Source organism: Panulirus ornatus, chromosome 8 (assembly GCF_036320965.1).
Source record: "Panulirus ornatus isolate Po-2019 chromosome 8, ASM3632096v1, whole genome shotgun sequence".
NCBI classification, from domain to species: Eukaryota; Metazoa; Arthropoda; class Malacostraca; order Decapoda; family Palinuridae; genus Panulirus; species Panulirus ornatus.
This window is the reverse complement of record NC_092231.1, coordinates 43,716,286-43,741,607: the sequence shown is the minus strand read 5'-3', so window position 1 is coordinate 43,741,607 and position 25,322 is coordinate 43,716,286. Positions and strand designations below refer to the sequence as shown.

The following is a 25,322-nucleotide window of genomic DNA, read 5'->3' as shown; positions in this document are numbered from 1 at the left end:
TATATCTTTTATGTTGGAAAATATGTAACATGCTGAATCACTTATCATAGTTTTATCTTGCATCTTTCATGTTCAAGCATAATCTTTGATGTTGAAATATTTACCTTTTAATGCAAGTCAATGGGTCAAGCAAGTCACCTGACACCTGCGAAGTTGGCTTCACTGTTAATCCAGTTGTACATCGAGCCTCTCACTTGCATTCTTTCTTCTTCTTTTACGACGAGATCTCGGTTGAGGGGATTAAACTGAGGGCGATAACATTTCACTTCAAGCTCCAGCCACCATGTGGCGCCTTCCCAGAGATAAGGGTGATGGTGACAGTGGAAGGTCACTCCCAAGACCACACGTTCTCGGATAATGACGTTGATGGTGATCTGCTCTCACGCCAAGCCCCATCCCATCAACACATCCCTCGCGAGACAACTGCCGCTTCCCACACACCCCAGAGCAGCAGAGATAAGGGGATGATAAAGGGCGGCCACTGCATGATGGTTCACTTTGCCGCCATGGGTCCCTCCGTGTGCATTCTACTAGCCTCGTTCCTCCTACTGCAGGTCAGGTCAAATGTCACAATCAATTTGGAGTGCAGATCAATTATTCATAATGCTATGGTAAAGGACGAAAAAAGGTCAAAGGTTTGGGGTGTGGGTTTGCTGTCCTCTAATAGGGTTTAAGTTAGTGAATCCTTTTATCTGATGTTCTATTGCAATTTACCACGTTCAGATTGATGTGGTTTGCGGAGTTTTATAACTTTGGCGATTATACAGTCGAATTATGCCTGAAATTTGCAGCAGATGGCGTGAATCGTTGATAAGTGGTCAAGCGATGTGCTAGCGGAATACATCTACCTGAGAGTAACAAAGGTAGCTATTCCAGCAAGGCAGGCTATAAGATGCAATGCAGATGTTTGCTTCAATTATTCCCCTATTCCCTTTGATTAAATGTTTATCAAGCTTTCCATAATAACAGAATGATAACAGCAATAATGATGATATATGTAATGATGATTATATACGATATTACTAAAAATGATAATGATAATGCCCGTTAGAGACTGGATGTGAGCGAATGCGGCCTTTCTTCGTCTGTTTCTGGAGTTACTTCGCTAAAGTAGGAATCGGCGAGCAAATATGAAAAAATCTTATTATCATCATTATCATTATTATTATTACCATTGGTATTTTTATTAGGAATATTATTATTATTATCATTATTATTGTTATTATCATTACTATTATTATTATCATTATCATTATTATTATTATTATTATTATTATTATTGTTATTATTATTATTATTATTTTTATTATTAATATTATTATTATTATTATTATTATCATTATTATTATCATTATCATTATTATCATCATTATAATTATCATCATTATTACTATTGACAATAGTATTAACGATATTGATGATAATGATAACGATGATGATAATATAATAATGACGATAATAATGATGATAATAATAATGATAATAATAATAATAATGATAATAATAATAATAATAATAACAATAATAATGATGCTACTACTACTACTACTACTACTACTACTACTACTACTAATGATAATAATAATAATGATAATGATGATAATAATGATGATAATGATAATAATAATAATAATAATAATTATGATAATAATAATAATAATAATAATAATAATAATAATAATAATAATAATAATAATAATAATAATAATGATAATAGTAATGATGATAATAATAATGATTATTATCATTATCATTATCATTGTTATTATCATTGATACTTTTATCATACTATTATCATTATTATCTTTATCACTGTTTTTATCATTACATTATTTTCCATACCTATTCGCCATTTCTTGCATTAGCAAGATGGCCCCAGGAACAGAAGAATGGCTTCATTTCCTCACAGACCTTTCCGTGATTTCCCCTAACCACTTCATGATCCTGGTTCAGCTCAGTGATAGCATCTTCCTCTATACCAAATCGCTCCAATTCACTCTGTCCGATGCAAGACTCTCGCCCTTCTGCATGTTTAGATCCCTGATAGCTCAAAGGATCTTTAATTCCATCCCTCTATCTCCCTCTCGGTTTCCTTTCACTTTTTGGTTCCTAAATACTTGAAATATACACATATCCTCTTAGACAGTTTCGCATCAGTTATCCTCGCCGGATAACCAAACTATTTCAGCACTCCCTGGTCCCCTCTTTCATTAATACTCGACGTTCTATCACACATCTCTCTTACCCTTTCATCCCGTTCGTGATCAAGCCTGCACACTCCATACATTTAATTTCCAATATGTCCATCCCCAATCTATTCTCCTGTTTTCATCGCCTAAGAATCGCATCCATTACGACAGAGCTGGGAGTACTTTACCATGAAGCATAATAATCTTTACCCTCACAGACGGTGACATCTTCATCACACTCCTTAGTGTAAGCCTGTGATTCACTTCAGCTCCCATACTTCTACCATCCGCTGCAGCATCCATTCCCAAGTATCTAAAATACTCCATTTCCACTAGATTCTAATCTTAAATACCACATCCCAACTAATGTGTCTCGCATCCTGCTAAACCTCGTTGCGTTACCTTTACTCACATCAACTCTAAAAATCCTGCTGTCACACATGCCGCCACCTTCACCCAACTTCTCCCTCTAATCCGACATCATAGCTTTGTCATCTACAAACAGTCCTCCAGTGCCTATCATACGACTCCTCCTCCTCCGCTCTGAAGTGGTATGTGGCTTTTCCTCCCGTCCCTGACCTGCACCTACCCCATGGCTAAAATGTGGGCCATCAGTACAGCAGACGATGACCCTGTGACTGGCGCGTGTCTGTTGTAGTTACTCTGTACACGTGAAACAATGAAAGAATCCATATATCTAGTCGTGTTCGTCCATAAGTCTCATATTTTCTTTTTCTCTGGCGTTCAAACGCATGTCATAAGGTCTGTTAACAAAGATTTTCTTAATAGAGTCAAAGCTACACCACTGACATAGTCCTATTTAGGCTTATGTGATTATACTTATTTGATAACGTTAATCTCAAGAACGTTTTCGCGATATATTGTCTTTTGAGTTGCAAAAGAAGTAGAGGAAAAAAATTGCTAACTGTGTCGAGGTGCCTTACATCGTAGAACGTCCAAAAACCTTAAGCTCGGCGGAGCAACTTCAGTGGAACAAAAGAAGACATTGTTGTGCTACAGTTTTATGCAGTCGTAGAATGTGATTCTTCGACACTTCTCCTTAAATATATTATTTATATATCAAACAAATTGTTGCAAAATGATACACACAGGGTTACAGTGACGGATATCAACACTTCTTTCGGATAGTCTTTCTATATCATATAATTCTTTGTTGTCGTGCACGTAAGCATGACACGGGTTTTTGGGTCAAAAGTGAGCTACGTATGTGCTAAGGAAGTGATTCTACTCTAGCGAATCATTTCAGCATCTTGTTTTATCAACAGATCCGATACTTGGTAAGGCTTGTTTTAAGTGACAACAATCTCTGTTCCCCATGTGGACCATTCGTTGTCTTGACAAGTCGACGGGATCCACTAAAGGGTTCTGTCCATCCCGTCAATGCTCAGTGTCATCTGATTATACCCTCAACTGGTTTTTAGATTATCTAACCTTAAATATTCCGATCCCTTGCATCTGTTAATACACCGTCCTCCTATTTATGTTTAGAAACCCTGTTTCTTCGTACATCAGCCTTGCTCACTCTTCCAACGCGTCTGAGATAGTCTACAGCAAATCATGTAATTCATCCCAACAGACATGTACTTACGATATGCGTGTAATGGCAGACTCGTCTGGCAGCTCCAAGGACTAAGTACCATCTTTCCTACGGTGTCTGTCCATTCACAGTCACAGTCACAGTCTGTTGAAATGTGCTTAATATTCTCATCATCTTATTTCTTTTTACGAAGGATATTTTAAATGAATATACCAAATCGATTTGATTGATAGTTGACTTTTTGGGGGGATTGGAGAGATAATGTATCGTAAAATCATCGGAATTCGTGTCACTCAGAGCTTCACAAAATGGTTAAAGATTTCGTCACTCAAAAGTCTAGAAAATCAAGTTCCCAAGGTAGTTACCAGCGGAGGATAACTGGCGTGGGCCCACGCATCCCTCGCGCGTGATTTATGGAACTCGTAAAATTATTCTTACCCCCCGCGACTGGCGTTAAAAATACCACTGTTTCTCCTCGAATAATTTCCAGGACGATTGTACGTTTTCTGTTTACGAGTTTCTTGTTGTTTATGATCCGTAGAGAATGGTGAAGACCTTGAGGATGGCAGGGAATGTGGGTCGCCAGGGCCCGGTTCACTAGGAGGTCTTGCACAGTACCGACGGGAGGGGAAAGGAAGGCAGTTCTATAACATGTGTTGCAATGAAACTGGAAAGGGATGATAAAGATAAGAAAGCTGGACATAGGAAAGAATAGCTCAACAAGAAGCTCTACTTCCACTGATGTGAATCGTCAATCTCCATTTTCGACCATCTTGTTGTGAGAGCATAGGACTGTTCTTGCCACGTCGACGACACTAGACCTGGTCTCTGTGCACCTTATATCAGTAATAAATATGGTTAAAAAGTTTAGATCTGATAGTAAAGCTAAGCTTAATAATTGAGGTTCCAAAGACGAACTCACAACGATGCTGTGAGCTGATAAACCAGTTAACTTTATTAGATTTCTCCATTATGGAATTCAACAAAAAAACAAACAAAAAAAAATGCTGAAAGTCTTAAAAATCCAATCAGCCAAGGTAATACCTTAATCGTTTAGGGAAAAACTTTACGCATTTGCGTTACTTAATCTTCTTGCAGCGTTGAGAATGAGAGGGAACGCTCGTCTTAACGAATTGATCATCATCACAGTCTTATCATCTATCTCGTACACAATTTACCTGTAACATTAGAGAAACTTGACTACATCAGGCCTTCGTAACCATCCATGCAAGGCAGCCCTCTAATCCGTTCTGAACCCGTAATCATAACCTTGAACCTCAGTACCAATGTATGGGTGAGGCAGAGTCACTCTAAGGATATATTAGACTCGTTTCAGTATCTCTAACGATCCTTGGTCAAGACAAATAACTGATTTATTACCTTACTTGAAGAAAAATTACGTTAATATTGTTTGCGTCAATCTTTAACCATGTATGGTCCTGGTGCCATCCTTTGCCATGAGTCAAAGACGTGGATGGGCAGAATGATAGACAGGCATGATCAAACGCCATAAACACAAAGGAACGAGGCCGAAAATACCATCTATAGAAACGCAAATAATAAGGTCACATTAGAAATGCCAGACTCTGCTAAACAAAATGTTGATGGGCTCCACGATTACTTGCGCCGCCACGGATACAACAATATTTTTACAATTTTCTATTCGTTTTCTTTTCTGATTTACCGAAAGGAAAACAGTGTATCTCTCTTACTACAGGCCACAGATTATCCACAATGTTTGTAGTTAGACATCATGCGTGCAAAGTGAGATGAAGATTCCTCACAGAAAGTAGAGTGGAATACTACAGCTATTTTCTGAGATATAGCTATATATATCCCTATAATGATTAGATATACATATATAGATTTTTTCCAGGATGTTAGCAATTGTGTAGCATATATAGAAGTAATAGTGGGCATAAATTGCTGTAGTAGTGTAGTACAAATAACAGTAGGTACAGAGGGTACTATATCTAAATGCTATTTTGTATCGACACTAATAGGAAGAGCCAAGGCAAGGCCTTTTTTCTGTTACTTCCCTCCGTTATATTTCACCCTCCCGCTTTGACTAATGTTGTCCGTCTGTAGAGAACCGTTCTCTAGACCTAATCCAACCTACATCTTCGAACAGGATATCCACACGGAGTATATCACGTCCTTCACGATAAGGAACGGTATTGATAACCCTAGAGTATACGTTTAAGCATGTACAAATATTTTGCCAAGATCTGCTGTTAACAATTCGCAGGAAGAGTGCCCTTCATCTAATATGAATGTAATATTCAATCTTTTAGTGCTTATAAGAGACGGTTTTGCACTTCAATCTTGTAGCTAGTCTGATTTTCTGAATCCGATACAAGCTATGAAAATACAGTACTCATTCATGTAGTTGAGATCAAGGTAAGCCTCATGAAATAACCTTAGTAATATATCATTTTCTTTATAGTTTAAACTGATGTGTGAATAGAAATCCCGAGTGAGGAAAGCAGATCTTCCTCGGATGACCAACTCCTGCTGAATTAAAGTCCGCTTAACATCTGTGACATGTTGTTTTGAAATAGCGCCACACGAGTTTAGATGCTTTTCAACCGAGTGTACACTGTAGACATTGTAAAGTGGGCTGCCTCTAGGGAAAGTAACATCAAAGTAGATCTGGAAATAGACTCTTGAATGACCTGAATGCTATCTTCATTTCTCTGTCAAATCTTGAAAATAAATTCAAAGTGCGAGCGCCACTCGTCAAATTCGTTTGCACGTCACATAGTGAATGTGACACTTCGTAATATAAAACAGATTTGTAATCCTACCACTAGATGAATGGTGCAGTGGATCCCTGTAAAAGTCTCACGGTCTGGCTACGGCAATTGACACCTACAAGATCTTAACTTTCGTCAGCAACTTGTACCAGTTCGTTCGTGCAAAAGATGAATAGATTAGAGGGACCAAAAGCCGATGTTCTTATCCCTACAGCTGTGGGCATCACTGCACGTACATGAGTTGCCCGTATAAACCATCAAAGGTATATCCATGTTGTACCTCAGTTAGACTATGGAAGATTTCTGCTTCTTTATGGCATCCACTCAGTCAGACCGGTTAAGGCTCTGATGCTCTGAACCTGACACTGGGACATATATCATGGTTTTGTATTCAATATCACGACCAGATATGTCACTGGTTCTTAAATAAGGCGTTCCATCATGCTTGCCTTCTGGATATGGACGCAAGAGTAGTACTCAGATACTTAAATTCATTCATATGTCTAAAAAAAGAAATAATCTTTTCTATAAAGTCGGGAAAGTAGGCAAAGAATACCAAACTCCACTCAATTTTCATGATCCTTTAAGCCTGTGTAAAACAGGGAGAAGACTTTGGCTTGAGAGCCACGGCAAACACAGGCAGGGTGAGTCAGACGAAGGAAGAGGGTCGTCGTGAAGGCGCCACTCACATTCTGCTGAATGAAGGCAGTGCGGGGGCGAGGTAAGATGGGTCATTGTATATAAAAGTTTTACCTCGTAAAGGGAACATAACGAAGGCCAGTTCGCCATTCGTGGTAAGGGCAATTTAGATGATATATATATATATATATATATATATATATATATATATATATATATATATATATATATATATATATATATAATGTACATATAAAGATGCGTCATCATGGAAAACGAATTATTGCTATTAACTGAAATTAGGTATGTTTGGACTTTAGTCGCATCAGAACCATTGTCTTCAATTTGATGTACAAGAGATACTCTCATAAAAACTTCAAGAGCAGGAGCCACATGCATGATGTGAGTGCAAGTGGTTTTAGATTATCCTTAACCTCTGCAAGTGTGATGGACTCACTTTTTTGAATGTAACTTTATAATGATGGTCTTAATGAGCCCGGAAACTAGTAGGACTGTAGCACAAACGACCAACTAGCCTCTATCACTTTATGTGCCGTATGATTTTGCATAATCATAGAATTACCTTGAACGCATGAAGTAGGTCTTCATTTTTTTCTTTTTCTTGCTTTTTTCGATTTTTGCCACAGAGTGACGTTGACGGCCGTAATGATCCTGGTAGTCGACAGTCGACAACCCTAAACCAGAAATAACTAACCACCCCTCATAAGGGAAACATATAGAGAATGACAGCATGTCTTTTTCATCACTAGCTCAGAGTAACAGGCATGATGTGGAAAAACACGCTCCGATCAAGGCCAACTTGGATAAAAAGGAATAAGTATGAATAAAAGAAACAAAAGTCATTAGGGCACTGCAAGCGTGTATAGACCTGACATATAAAGGCAAAAAGGCTATATAAAGAAATGCAAAACAATAAAGAAAAATGCACAGTTCGTTATTCAAGAAAATAACCACACTTTTCTTATTACCACACATCTCTCTTAATCTTTTATTACTTACTTGATCAAACCACCTCACACCACATATTGTCCTTAGGTATTTCATTTGCAACACATCCACCCTCCCCCCACACATTCTCTTCCACATCCCTGCTTCGCATCCATTTAATATCTTTAGGACTACTATACCTTCAAATACACCCATTATCACCCTCCCAGATAACAACCCTCTTTCCAAACATTCCTTAATGCTCCTAGAGCCTTCGCCCCTTCACCCATCCAATGACACACTTCCGCTTCTATGGTTTCATTCCCTGCCGTATCCACTCCTTGGTATCTAAAACACTTCACTTCTTTAAGATTTTCTCCATTAAAATTCACATTCCATGTAACCTGTCCCTCTGCCCTGCTAAATCTTATAACCATGCACTTACTCACAGTATACCCTCTATTGCCAAAACAGTCACTTCCGCATTTAGATCACCCATCACTGATACCAGATCTCTGCCATCAAAATCGCTGGCACACCCATTCAGTTGCTCCCAGCACACTTACCTTTCATCATCCTGCTTCTCTTAGCCTGTGGCATAAGCACAGATAATCAAACATTTCTTGCAACTCACTTTCATTATCAAACAAATCAATCTGGAGCTTACTTTCCTACACTGTTTCACACATTTCCACAACTGCTTCATGAGTAGTGCTACCCCTTCCTAAGCTCTTGCACTCCCACCAACCCCTGGCTTTACAATCGGGATATTTCCATTTGAATTGCTGTTTATTGGTTACTGTTCTATTAAGTGCGATCAAGATATTCTTCCTTACAAGTTCAATATCAGGTTAGGTTAGGGAGGAATCTCTCGATTAAGCTATTCACCATTTTTACCAACTCGTGCCGTATAAAACAATGTAACTTCCTCCCAACTCCTGCTACAGGACTCTAGCGTTCAGCCACACGTGCAACTGCAATACAGAATTTCTCTCAGTCCTCTCACTCTCTCTTTCTCTCTCTCCCCCTCATTCTAACGAGCCTCTCTGTTGGTCCCCAGGGCTGCGAGGGTGTGAGTCTGTATGAGTACTACGCCACAGACGGGGTGGTGGAGGCGGGTCTGGTAGCTGAGGGAGATGCCTTCATGCTCAACAATAAGCAGATTGTTATCCTCTCCGGCGCCTTCCACTACTTCCGGGTCCATCCTGCTTACTGGAGAGACACCCTACGGAAGCTGAGGGCTGCAGGACTCAACGCTGTAGAGACGTGAGTGTGTAGGGTAGGGAGTGTGTGTAAGGTGTAGCGTGCACTAAGACGAGACACTCTAAGGAAGATGAGGGTTACATAAGTCAAGAATGTGGAAACGTGGGTGTGCAGGGATTATGTATCCATAGTGAAGCTAACCCCTGCAAGAAAAGGAGACGTAAATGTGTAGGGTATACTGTGTAAGGGGTTGAGTATGGGTGGAAGGTTGCTGCTCAGACTTTTAAGTAATTTACGTAGATTATGTTTAAACCTATGTTACATTAAAGATAGTCGGATGAGAAATATCAAAACATATTTCGTTCACTGCCTAAGCGGGTTGATACCATTCTCAGAAAATGGGGAAATCTTGGTGAATTGTTTGAAAGTTATTTAGGGAGCGTATGTTTAAAAGGTACCACGTGTGGTAGTACATACCCGTAAAACATAGATATAGAATACCTCCACAGGGGTAGTATATGCTGTCAGATAAGAGCAGTTGAAAGTAGGATGTGGGTTGTTGATTACCAAAGTAAAGAACGTACGGTGTAAGACGTGTAAGACGTAAGGTGGAGGATGTAAGTTGCGCAATATCATGTAGAGAACGTATAATGCTGGATGTATTGTAGAAACTGAGTACTCCATTATGACTTGATGCTGTGCGGATGCGGACTTGAGTCTGAGTCTGCTGGAGTCTAGTCTGCAATTACTGACTCATGCATGGTTGTGCCTAATTGTGTACCTTTGTTAGTTGCAACCCTTACTTATAGCATGTAGCGGCTTCTAACAGTTTCGGTACAAGTTACTACGATTGCCACTATGCAGATAGCTCTTCTAGACTTTTTGAGAATGAATTTATGAACATGGGTACGTTGTGTGAATCTCCGTAGTGTATGTGTGTGATCTGTGGTACTTTTGTGTAGGGTATATTAATCTCTATGTTATTATTTGCTTTTACATCGAGTGCTACGGTGAGCTTGTACATTAAGAGGGATATTCACATCTTGACAAAGAAAAAAGAAAAGAAAGGTAAGGTTGAGCAAAATGAATAGAGGACGCCACCCAAATCAAAAATGTCTCTTTATCTAGTTACTACTACTGAACTATTGAAAAGAACTTTCTTCCTTTTCCTAACATCCAGTTGTCCTATCATCTGTAGTCTTGCTTCTACACCTTTGCATTCCGTTCGTTTTTACCACACTCCTGCTTTACCTTGTATCATGACCATGTCTCCACTTCTTCCATCATGTCAACTAACCTCCACATCTTCTTCCTCATGTATATTTTTCCTGCGGCAGGTACGTGCCATGGAACCTGCACGAGCCGCGTCAGGGTGTGTACGACTTCGGTGACCTCAAAGAGAGTATGTCGCCCTTCCTGGACGTGCGCTCCTTCGTGCAGATGGCGCAGGAGGAGGACCTGTTCGTCATCCTCAGACCTGGACCCTACATCTGTTCCGAGTGGGACTTCGGTGGAATGCCCAGGTGAGAGGATTATAATGCCGTGGGGTGCCCTAATGAGAGACGTGTCATGCTCAGGAGAGAGGGTCAGGATGCTCTCGGGGGATGAGTGTCATGTTGTACTAGTGAGAGAGGCAACATACCCACTTGAAAGGGCCAAGATGCCCATAAAGAGACGAGCAACGTGTCCACGTGAGAGGGCCTAGGTGCCTGTGTGAAAGAAGCATCACATCAGATTGAGAGAGCCAGGTTGCCTATACGAGAGAATAGAATACGTAGGAGAATATCATAACAAAAGTGAGTGGGGGGGGGGGAGAGTATGCCGAGACAAGAGTTGCTTTTGTATGAGGGTGGCATACATAGATGCAAACGACGGCAATTTTGAGTAAAAAGAAAAATAAAGCCATTTAGAGTAGAGAGTAACATACCCAGGTGAGAGAGGTGACATACCCAGATGAAAGGATTAGAATATGCATATGATATGCTTAGGTGGGCAGACGCACAATGTTTCTACCAAATGTTTGAGAGGGTCGGGGTCCGATCCATGTTGTAGAATTTTCAGAGTACCCCCACAGAAGTGTACAAGGCTCCATGCTACATACGGAAAGCCCTTGGGTTTGGACGAGTGCAGGAAAATATCATTTACCGTTCTTACTATGCAGGTTTATAGATAATCTGACGGACAGCCAATATATATATATATTTTTTTTTTTATACATATTCGCCATTTCCCGTATCAGCAAGATAACATCAAGAACAGATGAATGAGCCATAGAGGGACTATGAGGTTATAAGAACAAGTTAATGAGGAGGTCTGACCTTGACCCGTGAGGATAATTGGTGAGGCGAGGATGCCTACTTCATGGGCGGGAACTGTCAAGCCGGTAAACATCAGTCGCACAGTGTTTCACTGTGGGTGCATGAAGGAGTGAAGATTTTAAAGTATGATGCTGGTGCCAAATTCGTCTCCTTGACCTCACGACTGCCATCTGACCTTTACTGACCCCTAACCTTCAGTGTCTCCATGTAGTGTGTAGTTTTTGTTTTTTTTTCCTGACCGGCCACTGGTTTATGCATGAGACCTTCACTGCTTTCTCATCACCCATGAGGAAATTCAACCCCATATTTCCTTTCATTTCTCCCTCTGCCATACCTGGTTTTCATTTCAGTCTCCAATGGATATCTGACGGCAATTGCGAAAAAAACAGAACCTTAAGAATTCACTTGGTTTGTGTTTGCGTACCTTTAGATATTTTCAAAATCATTCATATATGGTTTATAGAATAGAAAATAGTTACATTATTTGTCAACAGTGAGTAAAGTTCCTGCTCTGTCACTTGGTAAAATGGAGTAAGAAAATTTACTGTGGATCCTTACTGAAAAGTATCGTCTGTGACTTGCTGTGAATATTGTTACCTGCTGTTTCTGTGGTTACTCGTGGGAATTTTTAAGATTATCATTCAATGAATGCAACTTGTTCCTGCTAAAGCAATCCTCTTTCATTCTCCTCATCGGAACTACCCATTATTCACAGCATCCAGACGTAGCTCTTTTGAATATGAAAACCTACCGAAGCTGCTCAGACATTAGAGACAGTTGAGAAAAAAAGGATAGAATAAGACCTTTGTTCACCAATAGATTCTCAAGGTATTGATAGTGTTGCACGTGTGTTACCAACCTCTTTTTAGTTTTTAATACTGTCTTTTTTCATCATTCATCACTTTTTTCTTTCCTTTAATATTTTCAAGTTCACTACCTTTGATTAGAAATGTACAATTTTCTGATAGAAAAAGAATCATCTCATACTTTGGCATATCATGTAAAATTAATGGTCAATCAGAGTCATAAAAAGATAGCATATGAATTAGATACTAGTGCCATTAGATACCGAGCGAGTTCCTCCTTATAATCAAGCTAATGACGTAATTTTATGTTGCTCTCCTGATATGATTTCATTTAAAGGATTTAGATAAGAATTTCAGTTCTTGGTGTTGATTCTTCTGTTTCTCTTTTTACACAGTGCATTACAATGATACCAGGATATGCCATAAGAAAACAAAGCTTAGATCCTATAGAATATGAGGGAAAGAGCCATGTGACTCCCTTCGATGCTCTGTTGTCAGCATATAACCACATAAAATCAAAGGAATTCAAACAACAACAGACTATTGGATCCTTTTGAGGCTGTTTGTGATCGCGGAAGAGATCAGATACTCACAGATTTGTATAAGATAATCATAAGACATTTTTAAGAGCCAATTCATCTTTTTTTTGCCACATATAAGAACGAATTTAGATATTCATATTTATCAGTTAATGTTCCTAATAGTGTGGACTACATATTCTCAAGGCTCTTAAGAATAAACGTCACATTTCACATTGTCTCTCCCTCCCTACAGTTACTTGCTACGTGACTACACCATGCAAGTGAGGACCTTCTACGAGGGCTTTAGGAAGGCCACCGCCAGGTTCTTTGACCACCTGCTGCCCAGACTAGTAGACCTCCAGTACACCAAGGGAGGCTCCATCATCGCCGTCCAGGTGAGATGTCACAGGCTATGAAAGGTGGACGAGTTCCACAAGCCGTGACACAATAAGGAACTACTGTCATTCCACTACATCATTATAACTATCTTTAGTCTGCTATTCTTGGTTAAGATCATTAGTATAATCAGGTATGTGAGGAGATATAGACGTCATGATGTTGCAAAATTTCAGATTAAATCAATAGCTGAAGATGATGAAACGTATGGTTATATTTGGCATTGGATTATATGTATTTAGAGTAATATAGGATAATGCACCCTTCGCTTTTGGACATCATGTCCTCTGGTTTACAGGATTATGCTTCAGCATTTGCTACAGTATTTGTTATAAAAACAACACACATTTGTGAGGACTGGAAACGATTGTCTCTGCTAAGCCAGATATGATGCTGCAAGATCATCTGTAAGCGTAGATGAAAACGATGATATGGGCGCAAACTTTATGGTTACTCGCTGAGAGTTTCCATATTGTAACGTGGATGGAAGCCAAACTTAACTGAATAGTTTAAGATCTGTTTGCCAAGCATAACTTATTCAGATGTCAGCATATACATTTGTTATGGCTGGATAACACTATATACATTGGAAAAAATGAAGTAAAAAAGCGTTATCTTTCCTTGTGTCCACCCAGCCTGAAGCTATTCAGCAACAAGCGTCTTGATTTAAGTGAGCAGGTTTTTATAACAGATCGACAAGACAACAAAACCTAAGGCGCTAGTTTACACTAAAGGTGTACAGCGGTGCTTGCGAAGCTGGATTTTGGTTGCAGAATGTTCCGCCGCAACTGGAAAGTCACCTTTGGTATGATTGCACCATTGTCAGTGAACGAAAGGAATACAATGTCGTCGAAGAATTGTACTAAGGTTATACAATCAAACGATTAAATATTGCCAAAATTAGTAGCTTATCCTCGGACTGCAGCATAAAGAGCAATGTCTCGCTATTGTACGACATACTTTACCGCATCAGATCAAATTCACCCTATCAGACCATGGCTCGACAAGGTTCGACAAGGATGGTTGGGTTTTTGAAGAAGGAAAGAAAAAAAAAGAGTTTTAGGAAGATTCGTCTTTGTCTAAAAGTACCCAAACAAAGCTGACCACCACCAATGAAAGTAACACTTTAAGCTGAGGAAATTTAACTTACTGTGAGAGAAACCCTTCGAAATAATATCCACAATCTTTCCTGCAATGTTAGTGATAGAGAACTTCCTTCTGTGGCACAGGTAGACCTACCTGCATTGATGTTCATGTTGAAAATGTCCACTTACCCTCAAAGATCCTCACCACTTTACTTGATAAGGCAAACGTTACCCTTAAAGATCCTCACAACTTTATTTGATAAGACAAACGTGACCCTCAAAGATCATCACAACTTTATTTGATAAGACAAACGTTTCGCACAGATCGAGAACGAATACGGCCACTTCGGGTATGGCGACGACCCTCGTGACACACGCTATCTTGAGTTCTTGCGTGACAACCTCATCATGAACGGATTCTGGGAGTCCCTTTTCTTCACTTCTGACACACCCACACAGACCCAGGACCTTGGCGCCATCCCTGGAGGTAAGGCTGATGATAGACTGTGTGAGACAGAATATAAGTCTAGATGTATCCTGGTCCCAGACAATTCGTCAAGCGTCTAAACCTTATTTACCCCTGGCTTAGCTGATCCTACCACCTTGAACATTATCTCTTTCCTGTACTGTAGCGATCCATTCATTCTTTTCCGGTGATTCATAACTTCTTCGAAGGGTGTAATACCTCAAAAGACGACCAATGAGAAAAAGCATATTCATACAAGGCCTCTCATAATGTCACTGTAGTCCTCCTGCTAGGAGTTACACCACGTGTGACTAGTCTCTTTAGGCAAGGCTGTATCGTTGGGAGTACAGCCCACTCAAAGAACTTCTCACTCCAAAGGAGGGTACATTTCTCTGCTTCTGGAAATAGCGCAACCTAGAGTTACAGAAGTCTTTGGAAAGGACATGCAATATCGACCGTTTCATAGAAAATGGTCCAGGGGTAATCATAGATAAATAGATAGTTAAATCTCGCTATCTCCTGAGATTGGATTCTGATATTTTGCTTCTAGGCATCAGCCTAACAGAACAACATCTTCTCCATTCATAACACTCAAGGGATATGGCCTTAATAAAGTTAGTCTCAATGAAATTTTTAATGAAAAAAAACGCATGATTGGGGAACGTACTTCAGCCTTATATAGTAGAATATAATAAGTTGCCTTTTCTAGTGGAATATAACCAGACTTGCCAAGTTTTCTGGAGCTGGCTCGCCTCCGACCATCTGTTTATCAAAATATAACTCACAAAAGGAGGAAAATAAAGCTAAGATAAAGATGAAATTGTCTAGGTTGAGATTATGAATACTCACCAATAAGATTTGAATCTCCGTGCTATGGTGTTGGCCTAGTGCCTGTGGTCTGCCGTGTGCCCCCGAGACCTTACCAGTAGGAGGGATGTCACATGCAGTATGTACGACTCCTGCTGCCCAGCCAGCGGTGGCGATGGAGGTGGGCATGTCTCGGGATAAGGCCACCACACCTGCAACATAGACGTGTGAATAGATAACCAGCACACAATGTGAAATTCAGTGCATATGCAACTGAAAGCCAGATGACTCCTTCAACAGTTGTTTATTGCTCCCTCAGTCATGAATATCCTTTTCGGCAGTTAGACTGCCATGAAGTCGTACCCTTTGTAGATGTTCATTCTCTTTAAACATTTCTTCAGTTACGTTTTATTCGTAATTGATTACTCTTCCTATTCAATACACACACATATATATATATATATATATATATATATATATATATATATATATATATATATATATATATATATATATATATATATATATATATATATATATATATATATATATATATATATATATATATATATATATATATATATATATATATATATATATATATATATATATATATATATATATATATATATATATATATATATATATATATATATATATATATATATATATTTATATATATATATATATATATATATATATATATATATGAGCATGAATTATCTCCTCACATGTGTAGACATTCGTCGAATTCTCCCGCTCTAACCTTGTTCTGTCTAGCGCTGATGCAGTCTCAATCATCATCATTAATCCTTGTCGTCTCTCACATATAACTGAATAATTAGGAAAGGTTAATCCTACCTGAGGAAAGAGAAGGGTAAACAAAGTATATATCAGATCGTATAAGACTTAATCTATCAGTGTCAGAAATAATGGTGATTATTTTCAACCCTTTACCACATCGTTTCCAAAAGTTTCGGTTCTCCTCTGGTTTTGTTGATGCTCCTAATTCTCTTTTCCTCACCTTGTGCAGCATCCTATCCCAGGCCATTGTGTTTATGCCACTCTTTTCATTTAGCCACTTTGTTCTTTGCACACAACTTTCTGCACTTATTCCCGTTCCAATTTTAGTGTAAAGTGGGTTAATATCCCAACTTTTCTTACTTTCATTCTTGACAGCTTTTCGTTCTTTCATGCCTTCTCCTGGCAGAAAAATTGGGACAACAGTCTATGTTATGCCTTTTATGTTATGTTAATACATGTTTGTAAGTATATGTATGGGGTTCTCTTCTCCTTTTGTGTACATTTGTGTGATGTGCTTATTACTGGGTACGCATAAGTGACACACACACACACACACACACACACACACAAGCCTGAGCCAGACACCCATTTATCCATTACCTTAAAGGGATGAACACCTGGGTTGGGTGTGGGCTAATTGCTGTGCTTATTACTCGAACCAAAGGGGGCCTCACCCCTGGAGGGCCTATGCTAATTAATTTTCAAGTGTGTGTGTGTGTGTGTGTGTGTGTGTGTGTGTGTGTGTGTGTGTGTGTGTAAATCATGACTGATGATAATCCCAATCTAATGGAAAATATTTGCATAGGTTGTTCTCACTCTTGACCCTTATTAACGTTAATTTCTCCTACTAAGCATATCTCACAATTACCAAATTTTCCATAAACACGTTCTACGTATTTTTCACGTCGTTCATTTTACCCTTTCATGAATTCTTTAGTCTTACCTTATTTGAAGCTGTTCCAGACGATCGACTAGCTATCACGTATTTTGTAAATTCGAGAGAAAAAGCAGATAAGATATACGGCATGTAAGAACATATGGGAACTGGTAGACAGAGTGAAACTGTTATAACCTGAAATTATGGATTATGGCTGATTCCTGGTCAGAGCGTCTTGACATTTGGTGGAAATGGAATATAAACAATGGCCAGTGATTACCTGAAATATTTTACATGAGAACAGTTCTTGTCATCGTTGAAACTGCTCGTTGTACTTACTGCATTTTTTCTTATTTTGTCTGGACCTTTTGGCATATTCAGAAGCAAACACACACACACCTACACACACACACACACACACACACACACACACACACACACACACACACACACACACACACACACGTATGATAAAAGTAACAATAATGATAACGGTAATGGTTCAGCATATTAGATATAACAAAAGCCTAGATATATAAAAAAAACAACTTGTACGTTATATTCAGGGAGACTATAAAAAGGAGAGAGAGAGAGAGAGAGAGAGAGAGAGAGAGAGAGAGAGAGAGAGAGAGAGAGAGAGAGAGAGAGAGAGAGAGAGAGAGAGAGAGAGAGAGAGAGAGAGAGAGAGAGAGAGATATGAGGAGCTGCATAGACAATGCGGCAATAGTCTGTAATTTACAGATGATGTTCACAATGGTTTGGATGCGAATGTTCTTGTAGTGAGTGGTATATTCGAGTTCAGATGGACTCGATGTAGGTTATGGTACAGAACTGCAACTAGGGGAAGAAAGCCCTTAGTCTTATAACGTTTCTGCCTTTACGATTGATTTTTAACTTCATTTTCACTCACTTTAATTCTTTTACCTGAGACGGTCTTGGATTGAAACACTTTTGACCGTATAATTTTGGTCATGAAGGAAAAGGAAAAAAATCAGGCGATATTCCCTCTTCTCCGCTTTTTGAGATGACGCCATCCTCTCTCTCTCTCTCTCTCTCTCTCTCTCTCTCTCTCTCTCTCTCTCTCTCTCTCTCTCTCTCTCTCTCTCTCTCTCTCTCTCTCTCTCTTGAAGTAGCATTGTCCATGTCAGACCAAGGGCTCGTCCTATTGTGCCATGAGAGCCATGCACGTGTCCTTGAAATGTCACGAGAAAATAATCTTAAGTGCAGCACTAAGACGTTGAATATGTATCGTTCGTGTTCACCTTGAGGCAGGATGGTGTCGTAAGAACGTAGACATCTCATATGAAAAATTAGGTTTACATCTGAGCACCTTATATGCTTAGGTGATGCGCGTGACCTAGTATTTGCTGATAACCACGAGGAAGAATGAAACACAAGTGTTTATGGTTTTCAGGTCTTGCACAGGCAGGCACTGTACCAGACCCGAAAACCAAAGACCACCAATGGTATTGCAGTTGAATTTCTAAATGAGGATGTTATTGTGCTGTGTTCTGATTGGTTAGGATTTTCTAATTTGTATGGATCATGGGGAAGTGCGAGAGGAATGACAACATGCATGTATACTGCTATCGTATAGAGGCAATGGGAACATTACTGAGTGTTAGAACTACAGAAGTATGAATCTGTCGAGTGCATTTGATACACTAAGGACCAAAAAGATTTGTCAGTAGAAGACGTCAAGCTAGCACACTTTTAATGAAAGTGCGCTTGGCTCTTCGACGAACAGCTCTGCAATGATTCCGAGTAATAATGAAAGCAGAGTGGGCTTCAGGGGATGGGAAGAGTTTCATGATTCGGCAAGCACCGTCCCTGATGCTACAGGCACAGGACCAGGGGATATCAAACCATGACTAAGGAGGAAAAGATTTAGAAGATGTGATGTAGAACTTCATCCAAACCAAGATAACCTCTGCTATGCGATTTGCACGAAGCGAAGCATTCCGACCAGATAAGCAGTATTATACAAAGGAAAATCAATAAAGAAGTTACAAAGGGATAACCTTTGAACTTCCTCAAAGTGTCAAAAGTGGCGTTTCTAATGCAGATAGAGGATGGGCAAGCCAAATTAGAGTTAACAGAAAAGAATATTGTGATCAGAGGACCCTTAGGGAGCAGAAATGTTCTTCGAGAACATGAAAGAGGCATGAAAGAGGTCCACTGTGTTAGAAGAGTTCATGACGGTTGGTTCATGAGGGCTTGATATTTGGTCAATTGATGCAGAGAAGAAAAAGCCTCGAATCCACCGGGATCGTCAGGGTTTGAGCTTTTCCAACATAAGTGGTGGGTTACATTAAAATCCCGTGCAAAGAGGACCTCAGCGCGTGGATGTGAAAAGAGCAGAGCTTCGTGGCAAGAAGTCAAATAGTCGAGAAGTTGTACATAGTTGGGTTAGCGGAGGTAAACGAAGCACAAAGCAAGGCAATAGAAAATTAAGAGATTTTAAGCCAGGTGGCATCAAAGACAGGACAGTTAAGATCCATGAGGAAGAGAGACAGACGTTTTTGTACTACAGTAGACGCAAACTCCACCCTTGGAGTTATTATACATATGTAAAGGTGAGTGCTCAAGTTACAGAGGTATATGTTTGTTGATTATTCCTGGTAAATTATATGGGAGGGTATTGATTGAGAGAGTGAAGGCATGTACAAAGCATCAGATTAGGGAAGAGCAGTGTGGTTTCAGAAGTGGTAGAGGATGTGTGGATCAGGTGTTTGCTTTGCAGAATGTGTGTGAGGAATACTCAGAAAAGCAAATGGATTTGTATGTAGCATTTATGGGTCTGGAGAAGGCATATGATAGAGTTGATAGAGTTGCTCTGTGGAAGGTATTAAGAATATATGGTGTGGGAGTTAAGTTGTTAGAAGCAGTGAAAAGTTTTTACCGGGGATGTAAGGCATGTGTACGAGTAGGAAGAGAGGAAAGTGATTGGTTCTCAGTGAATGTTGGTTTGCGGCAGGGGTGTGTGATGTCTCCATGGTTGTTTAATTTGTTTATGGATGGGGTTGTTAGGGAGGTGAATGCAAGAGTTTTGGAAAGAGGGGCAAGTATGCAGTCTGTTGTGGGTGAGAGAGCTTGGGAAGTGAGTCAGTTGTTGTTCGCTGATGATACAGCGTTGGTGGCCGATTCGGGTGAGAAACTGCAGAAGATGGTGACTGCGTTTGGTAAAGTGTGTGAAAGAAGAAAGTTAAGAGTAAATGTGAATAAGAGCAAGGTTATTAGGTACAGTAGGGTTGAGGGACAAGTCAATTGGTAGGTAAGTTTGAATGGAGAAAAACTGGAGGAAGTGAAGTGTTTTAGATATCTGGGAGTGGATTTAGCAGCGAATGGAACCATGGAAGCGGAAATGAATTGACGTGCTCTCAATGAATTGAACCAGGGCAAGTGAAGCGTCTGGGGTAAACCATGGTTTTGTGGGACCTAGATGTGGAAAGGGAGCTGTGGTTTCGGTGCATTATACATGACAGCTAGAGACTGAGTGTGAACGAATGTGGCCTTTGTTGTCTTTTCCTAGCGCTACCTCGCGCACATGATGGGGGAGGGGATTGTCATTTCATATGTGGCGGGGTGGCGACAGGAATGAATGGGGGCAGGCAGTATGAATTATGTACATGTGTATATATGTGTATGTCTATGTATACGTTGAGATGTATAGGTATGTATATGTGCGTGTGTGGACGTGAATGTATATACATGTGTATGTGGGTGGGTTGGGCCATGCTTTCGTCTGTTTCCTTGCACTACCTCGCTAACGCGAGAGACAGCAGCAAAGTATAATTTAATAAGAATAACATATATATATATATATATATATATATATATATATATATATATATGGAAGCGGAAGTGGATCATAGGGTGGGGGAGGGGGCGAAAAAATTTTGGGAGCCTTGAAAAATGTGTGGAAGTCGAGAACATTATCTCGGAAAGCAAAAATGGGTATGTTTGAAGGAATAGTGGTTCCAACAATGTTGTATGGTTGCGAGGCGTGGGCTATGGATAGAGTTGTGCGCAGGAGGATGGATGTGCTGGAAATGAGATGTTTGAGGACAATGTGTGGTGTGAGGTGGTTTGATCGAGTAAGTAACGTAAGGGTAAGAGAGATGTGTGGAAATAAAAAGAGCGTGGTTGAGAGAGCAGAAGAGGGTGTTTTGAAATGGTTTGGGCACATGGAGAGAATGAGTGAGGAAAGATTGACCAAGAGGATATATGTGTCGGAGGTGGAGGGAACGAGGAGAAGAGGGAGACCAAATTGGAGGTGGAAAGATGGAGTGAAAAAGATTTTGTGTGATCGGGGCCTGAACATGCAGGAGGGTGAAAGGAGGGCAAGGAATAGAGTGAATTGGAGCGATGTGGTATACAGGATTTGACGTGCTGTCAGTGGATTGAATCAAGGCATGTGAAGCGTCTGGGGTAAACCATGGAAAGCTGTGTAGGTATGTATATTTGCGTGTGTGGACGTGTGTATGTACATGTGTATGGGGGGGGGTTGGGCCATTTCTTTCGTCTGTTTCCTTGCGCTACCTCGCAAACGCGGGAGACAGCGACAAAAAAAAAAAAAAAAAAAAAAAAAAAAAATATATATATATATATATATATATATATATATATATATATATATATATGTATATATTCTATGTAATCCATTGCATCTGATGTATAAAGTCAGGTGCGATATATTCTTGGGACAATCCACTTCTCACGATGTTTAAAGTGTGGTGAAATTCAGACTTTGCTTCTTGTCTGGCCTGAGCGCCGTCAAGCCGCGGCTGAAGTCCTGATAAGGATTTGTATACGCTCAAAAATGTTTAAGCATGAAACTTTGCGCTAGAATGTAATTCAGGCTCGTGCCAAATTCTCTTCCCTCTTCTTCAAGAAATTCCAACTTCTTGCCAAGCAACTTTACAATTTCCTTTAATGTTATTGCTTTCTGCTGACGTGCGGGTGTGGTTCTTGCGCCTGGAGCTGGGCAAGACCTTAAGTTTACCAGTGGATTTCATCTGACTTTCCAAAAGAATTAGTACAACTCTCACGCCCTTCAAACTTTCCTTATCGCTTCACGGCTGAGAATTGCCATTTGGATGATATCCGGCTCCCATGTTATCCTTCTATGAGTTCCAGTGATGATCCATCATAAGCTGGACAGTCTTGCCAGTTGCCCTTGAAACTAAGGTGTTATGGTCGACAGAAAGCTTTTTCCTACAACTTACGTCTCACACTCTTACCTTCCGAGTTATACGCAAATATCTTGATGCCAGACTCTCCACACTCCTCAATTCCTGCACGCACTGTTTATTCTTCTCCTGATTGCGTTATGTGTCAATTAATGTAACATTTTGTTTTAATATGCAACATATTTCAATACATCAGTGTAATAATGTTTCCAGTGAACAAATGCGAGACGACATCATGTCTTTTTACTTTTTTCGTGCTACATTATTCATAATGCTCCTATAATGTCAAGAAAGAAGTAACAAATGAAAGATGTTATTCTCTCTCTCTCTCTCTCTCTCTCTCTCTCTCTCTCTCTCTCTCTCTCTCTCTCTCTCTCTCTCTCGCTTACCGCCACCCGCTTGCCCTGTCTTATTGACAAAATCTCGTAGTAGGTGCTCGGTGTATCTTTTGTCCGTCATAGCTTTTTTTCATGATCTTGCACAAGTCTCTATTTGTGTGTGTGTGTGTGTGTGTGTGTGTGTGTGTGTGTGTGTGTGTGTGTGTGTGTGTGTGTGTGTGTGTGTGTGTGTGTGTGTGTGTGTTTGAAAAGTATACTTCAGAGCAATTTAATCATTCTTATGCTGCCCGTAGCTATACCATGAGACAAAATACATGCCATATTTACGAATTAGAGTTAGATAGAATCACAACAATATTGTCAGGTTCAGAAAAAAGTAATTACAAATTATGGTTCCTTATCTTTAGCCATAGTGGCACTAACTTCACCCACTGAGCACGATGCTACGGTCCTTGAGCATGATGGTACTTTCCTCGTGTACGTTGGTACGATCCTTGGGCATGATCGTCTCTACCATGACCTGACCTTAAAGGGCCATACCATGAAGAACAAGGGTGCCGTGGACGTGCTCAACAGTTTAATCGTCGTACTCAAGTGCCGTACCTTCGCACTTAAGAGTCATATAGTCGCGCTCAAGAGCCGTGCCTTTGTACTCACAAGTCATACCGTCGTGCTCAAAGGCCGTTGGTTCGTGTTCAAGTGTTGTCCCGCCGTGCTCATGGGTCGTAGCCTCGTTCTCAAGCATCTTGCCATCTTGCTCAAAGGGTTAAGGTCTCCATACTCCTGTGTAGAAACATTAGAACAGAAGTTAGATATCCGTAATTTTCGCTGCCGGGCCTCAGGGTCATAACCACCGTTAACCTCGAGAAATGTATGGCCAGTTTTTGCAGCTGAAAAACATTCGTTTTTTTCTTTTTATTTTGAGAAATCGCAGGGCAGAAAAATCTCGACCATCCTCTTTACATATTTCATTTTTACTGCAGTTGGACCCTCAGACCTCTTGAACGTTCTTCTTCATTTTCTATTCTATTTTATTTCACAAGGTCAGCCCCTCCAGCTGTTCCGTGAGCTACTTCCTCACTTATAATCCAAGCAAACAATGCTGGATTTATAGCTTCTTATGGAACCTTTTGTTAAAGACAGATCACAGCACAAAACATAATCTATTTGAAGTTAAGGTGATCATTAGAAAAGACAGTTTCAGAAACAAGTACGTATAGTGCCTTATCCAAATGAGGTAGCAATAACGCACAAGAGTACAATATAAACATCGTGCCAGAAAAGGAATTCACAGCACCACAAGTCATGCCAGGTTAATGTAATGGATTCCCTCTGAATCGAATGATTCAACCGAAGAACAGAAAAATTCTAGTTCATTTTCTATTCAGTGAAGCAACTGATAGCAGTACTGTGTTGTACAATCTTCATATCCTTTTTGATAAGCATGACATGCCCATCAACTACGTCACTGGCATCACCCAACATGTGGGCCAAAGGCAGTATATGCACGGGTACAGTGCAGACATCCTTCAGCATCTAGAGAATAATGAGGCAGCTTTTTTTTTACATGAAGTAGCCATAAAGATGACAGAGCTACCCCACTTACCATTAAAGTCTGTCTGTGTTACCCTAGAGAACACAACATTGATGTATGAAGGATGTCAAAGATGTCATGTCTGATGAGAGAAGCAAGGATTTTATGGCGACATTTAATGCGCATATAAGAGAAAACGCTGACGACGCACTTTGAACGAGATATACGAGAACGATGGAGGTTTTGCATCACATCCGAGCAAACAAAGATGGTTTGTTGGCTTCCCCACCAGAAAGCATCTGAGGCAATGCTTTTCTGGTCCTCTGCATATGATCACACAAACACTAGGCCATGCTTGTGTGCCAGAATGTGAAATACCAGATGCAAAAGTTGTTTCTATTTTCTTCATTTCTTTCTTCTCTTGACTTTGGGATTAAAGAAACACATAATTATATACAAGTAAGAAATTAGATTTCTTAGCTTATCTAGATAACACATAAAACGAGTCTGAGACATTTGTCATAGTGTGTAAATAGAATCCCTATGTCGACTAAGGAGAAAGTAGAAACTCTGAGTTCTAACAGAAATCTTCTCCAATGGTTCCCGAATGCTACATCTTATACGTGGCGAGAACGTTGAAAGGGGAAGATGAAATTGGAGACGGAAGGATAAAGTGAGAGATTTTGCATGATGAGGGCCTGAACATACACAGGGTGAAAGGCGTGCATGGGATAAACTAAACTGGAACGATATAGTTTACAGGGGCCGACTTGCTGTCAATGGACTAAATCTGAGCATGTAAATTGATTGGAGGAAGCCGTGGAAAGGCCTCTGGGAATTGGTTGTGGATAGGGGGCTGTGGTTTCGGTTGCATTACACATGAAA

At 40.0% G+C, this 25,322-nt stretch overlaps 1 protein-coding gene across 1 annotated transcript in view; it reads left to right on the top strand.

The window, feature by feature from the left end:
• The first annotated feature begins 419 nt into the window (after window positions 1-419).
• Window positions 420-25,322, top strand: part of LOC139749917 (beta-galactosidase-1-like protein 2) — a 73,686-nt gene continuing 48,783 nt past the window's right edge. The window contains exons 1-5 of the mRNA XM_071664331.1: window positions 420-554; window positions 9,151-9,356; window positions 10,631-10,816; window positions 13,192-13,333; window positions 14,744-14,906. Of these exons, the coding sequence (XP_071520432.1) occupies window positions 465-554; window positions 9,151-9,356; window positions 10,631-10,816; window positions 13,192-13,333; window positions 14,744-14,906 (787 nt within the window). The 5' untranslated portion in view covers window positions 420-464. The remainder of the gene's footprint in view (window positions 555-9,150; window positions 9,357-10,630; window positions 10,817-13,191; window positions 13,334-14,743; window positions 14,907-25,322) is intronic.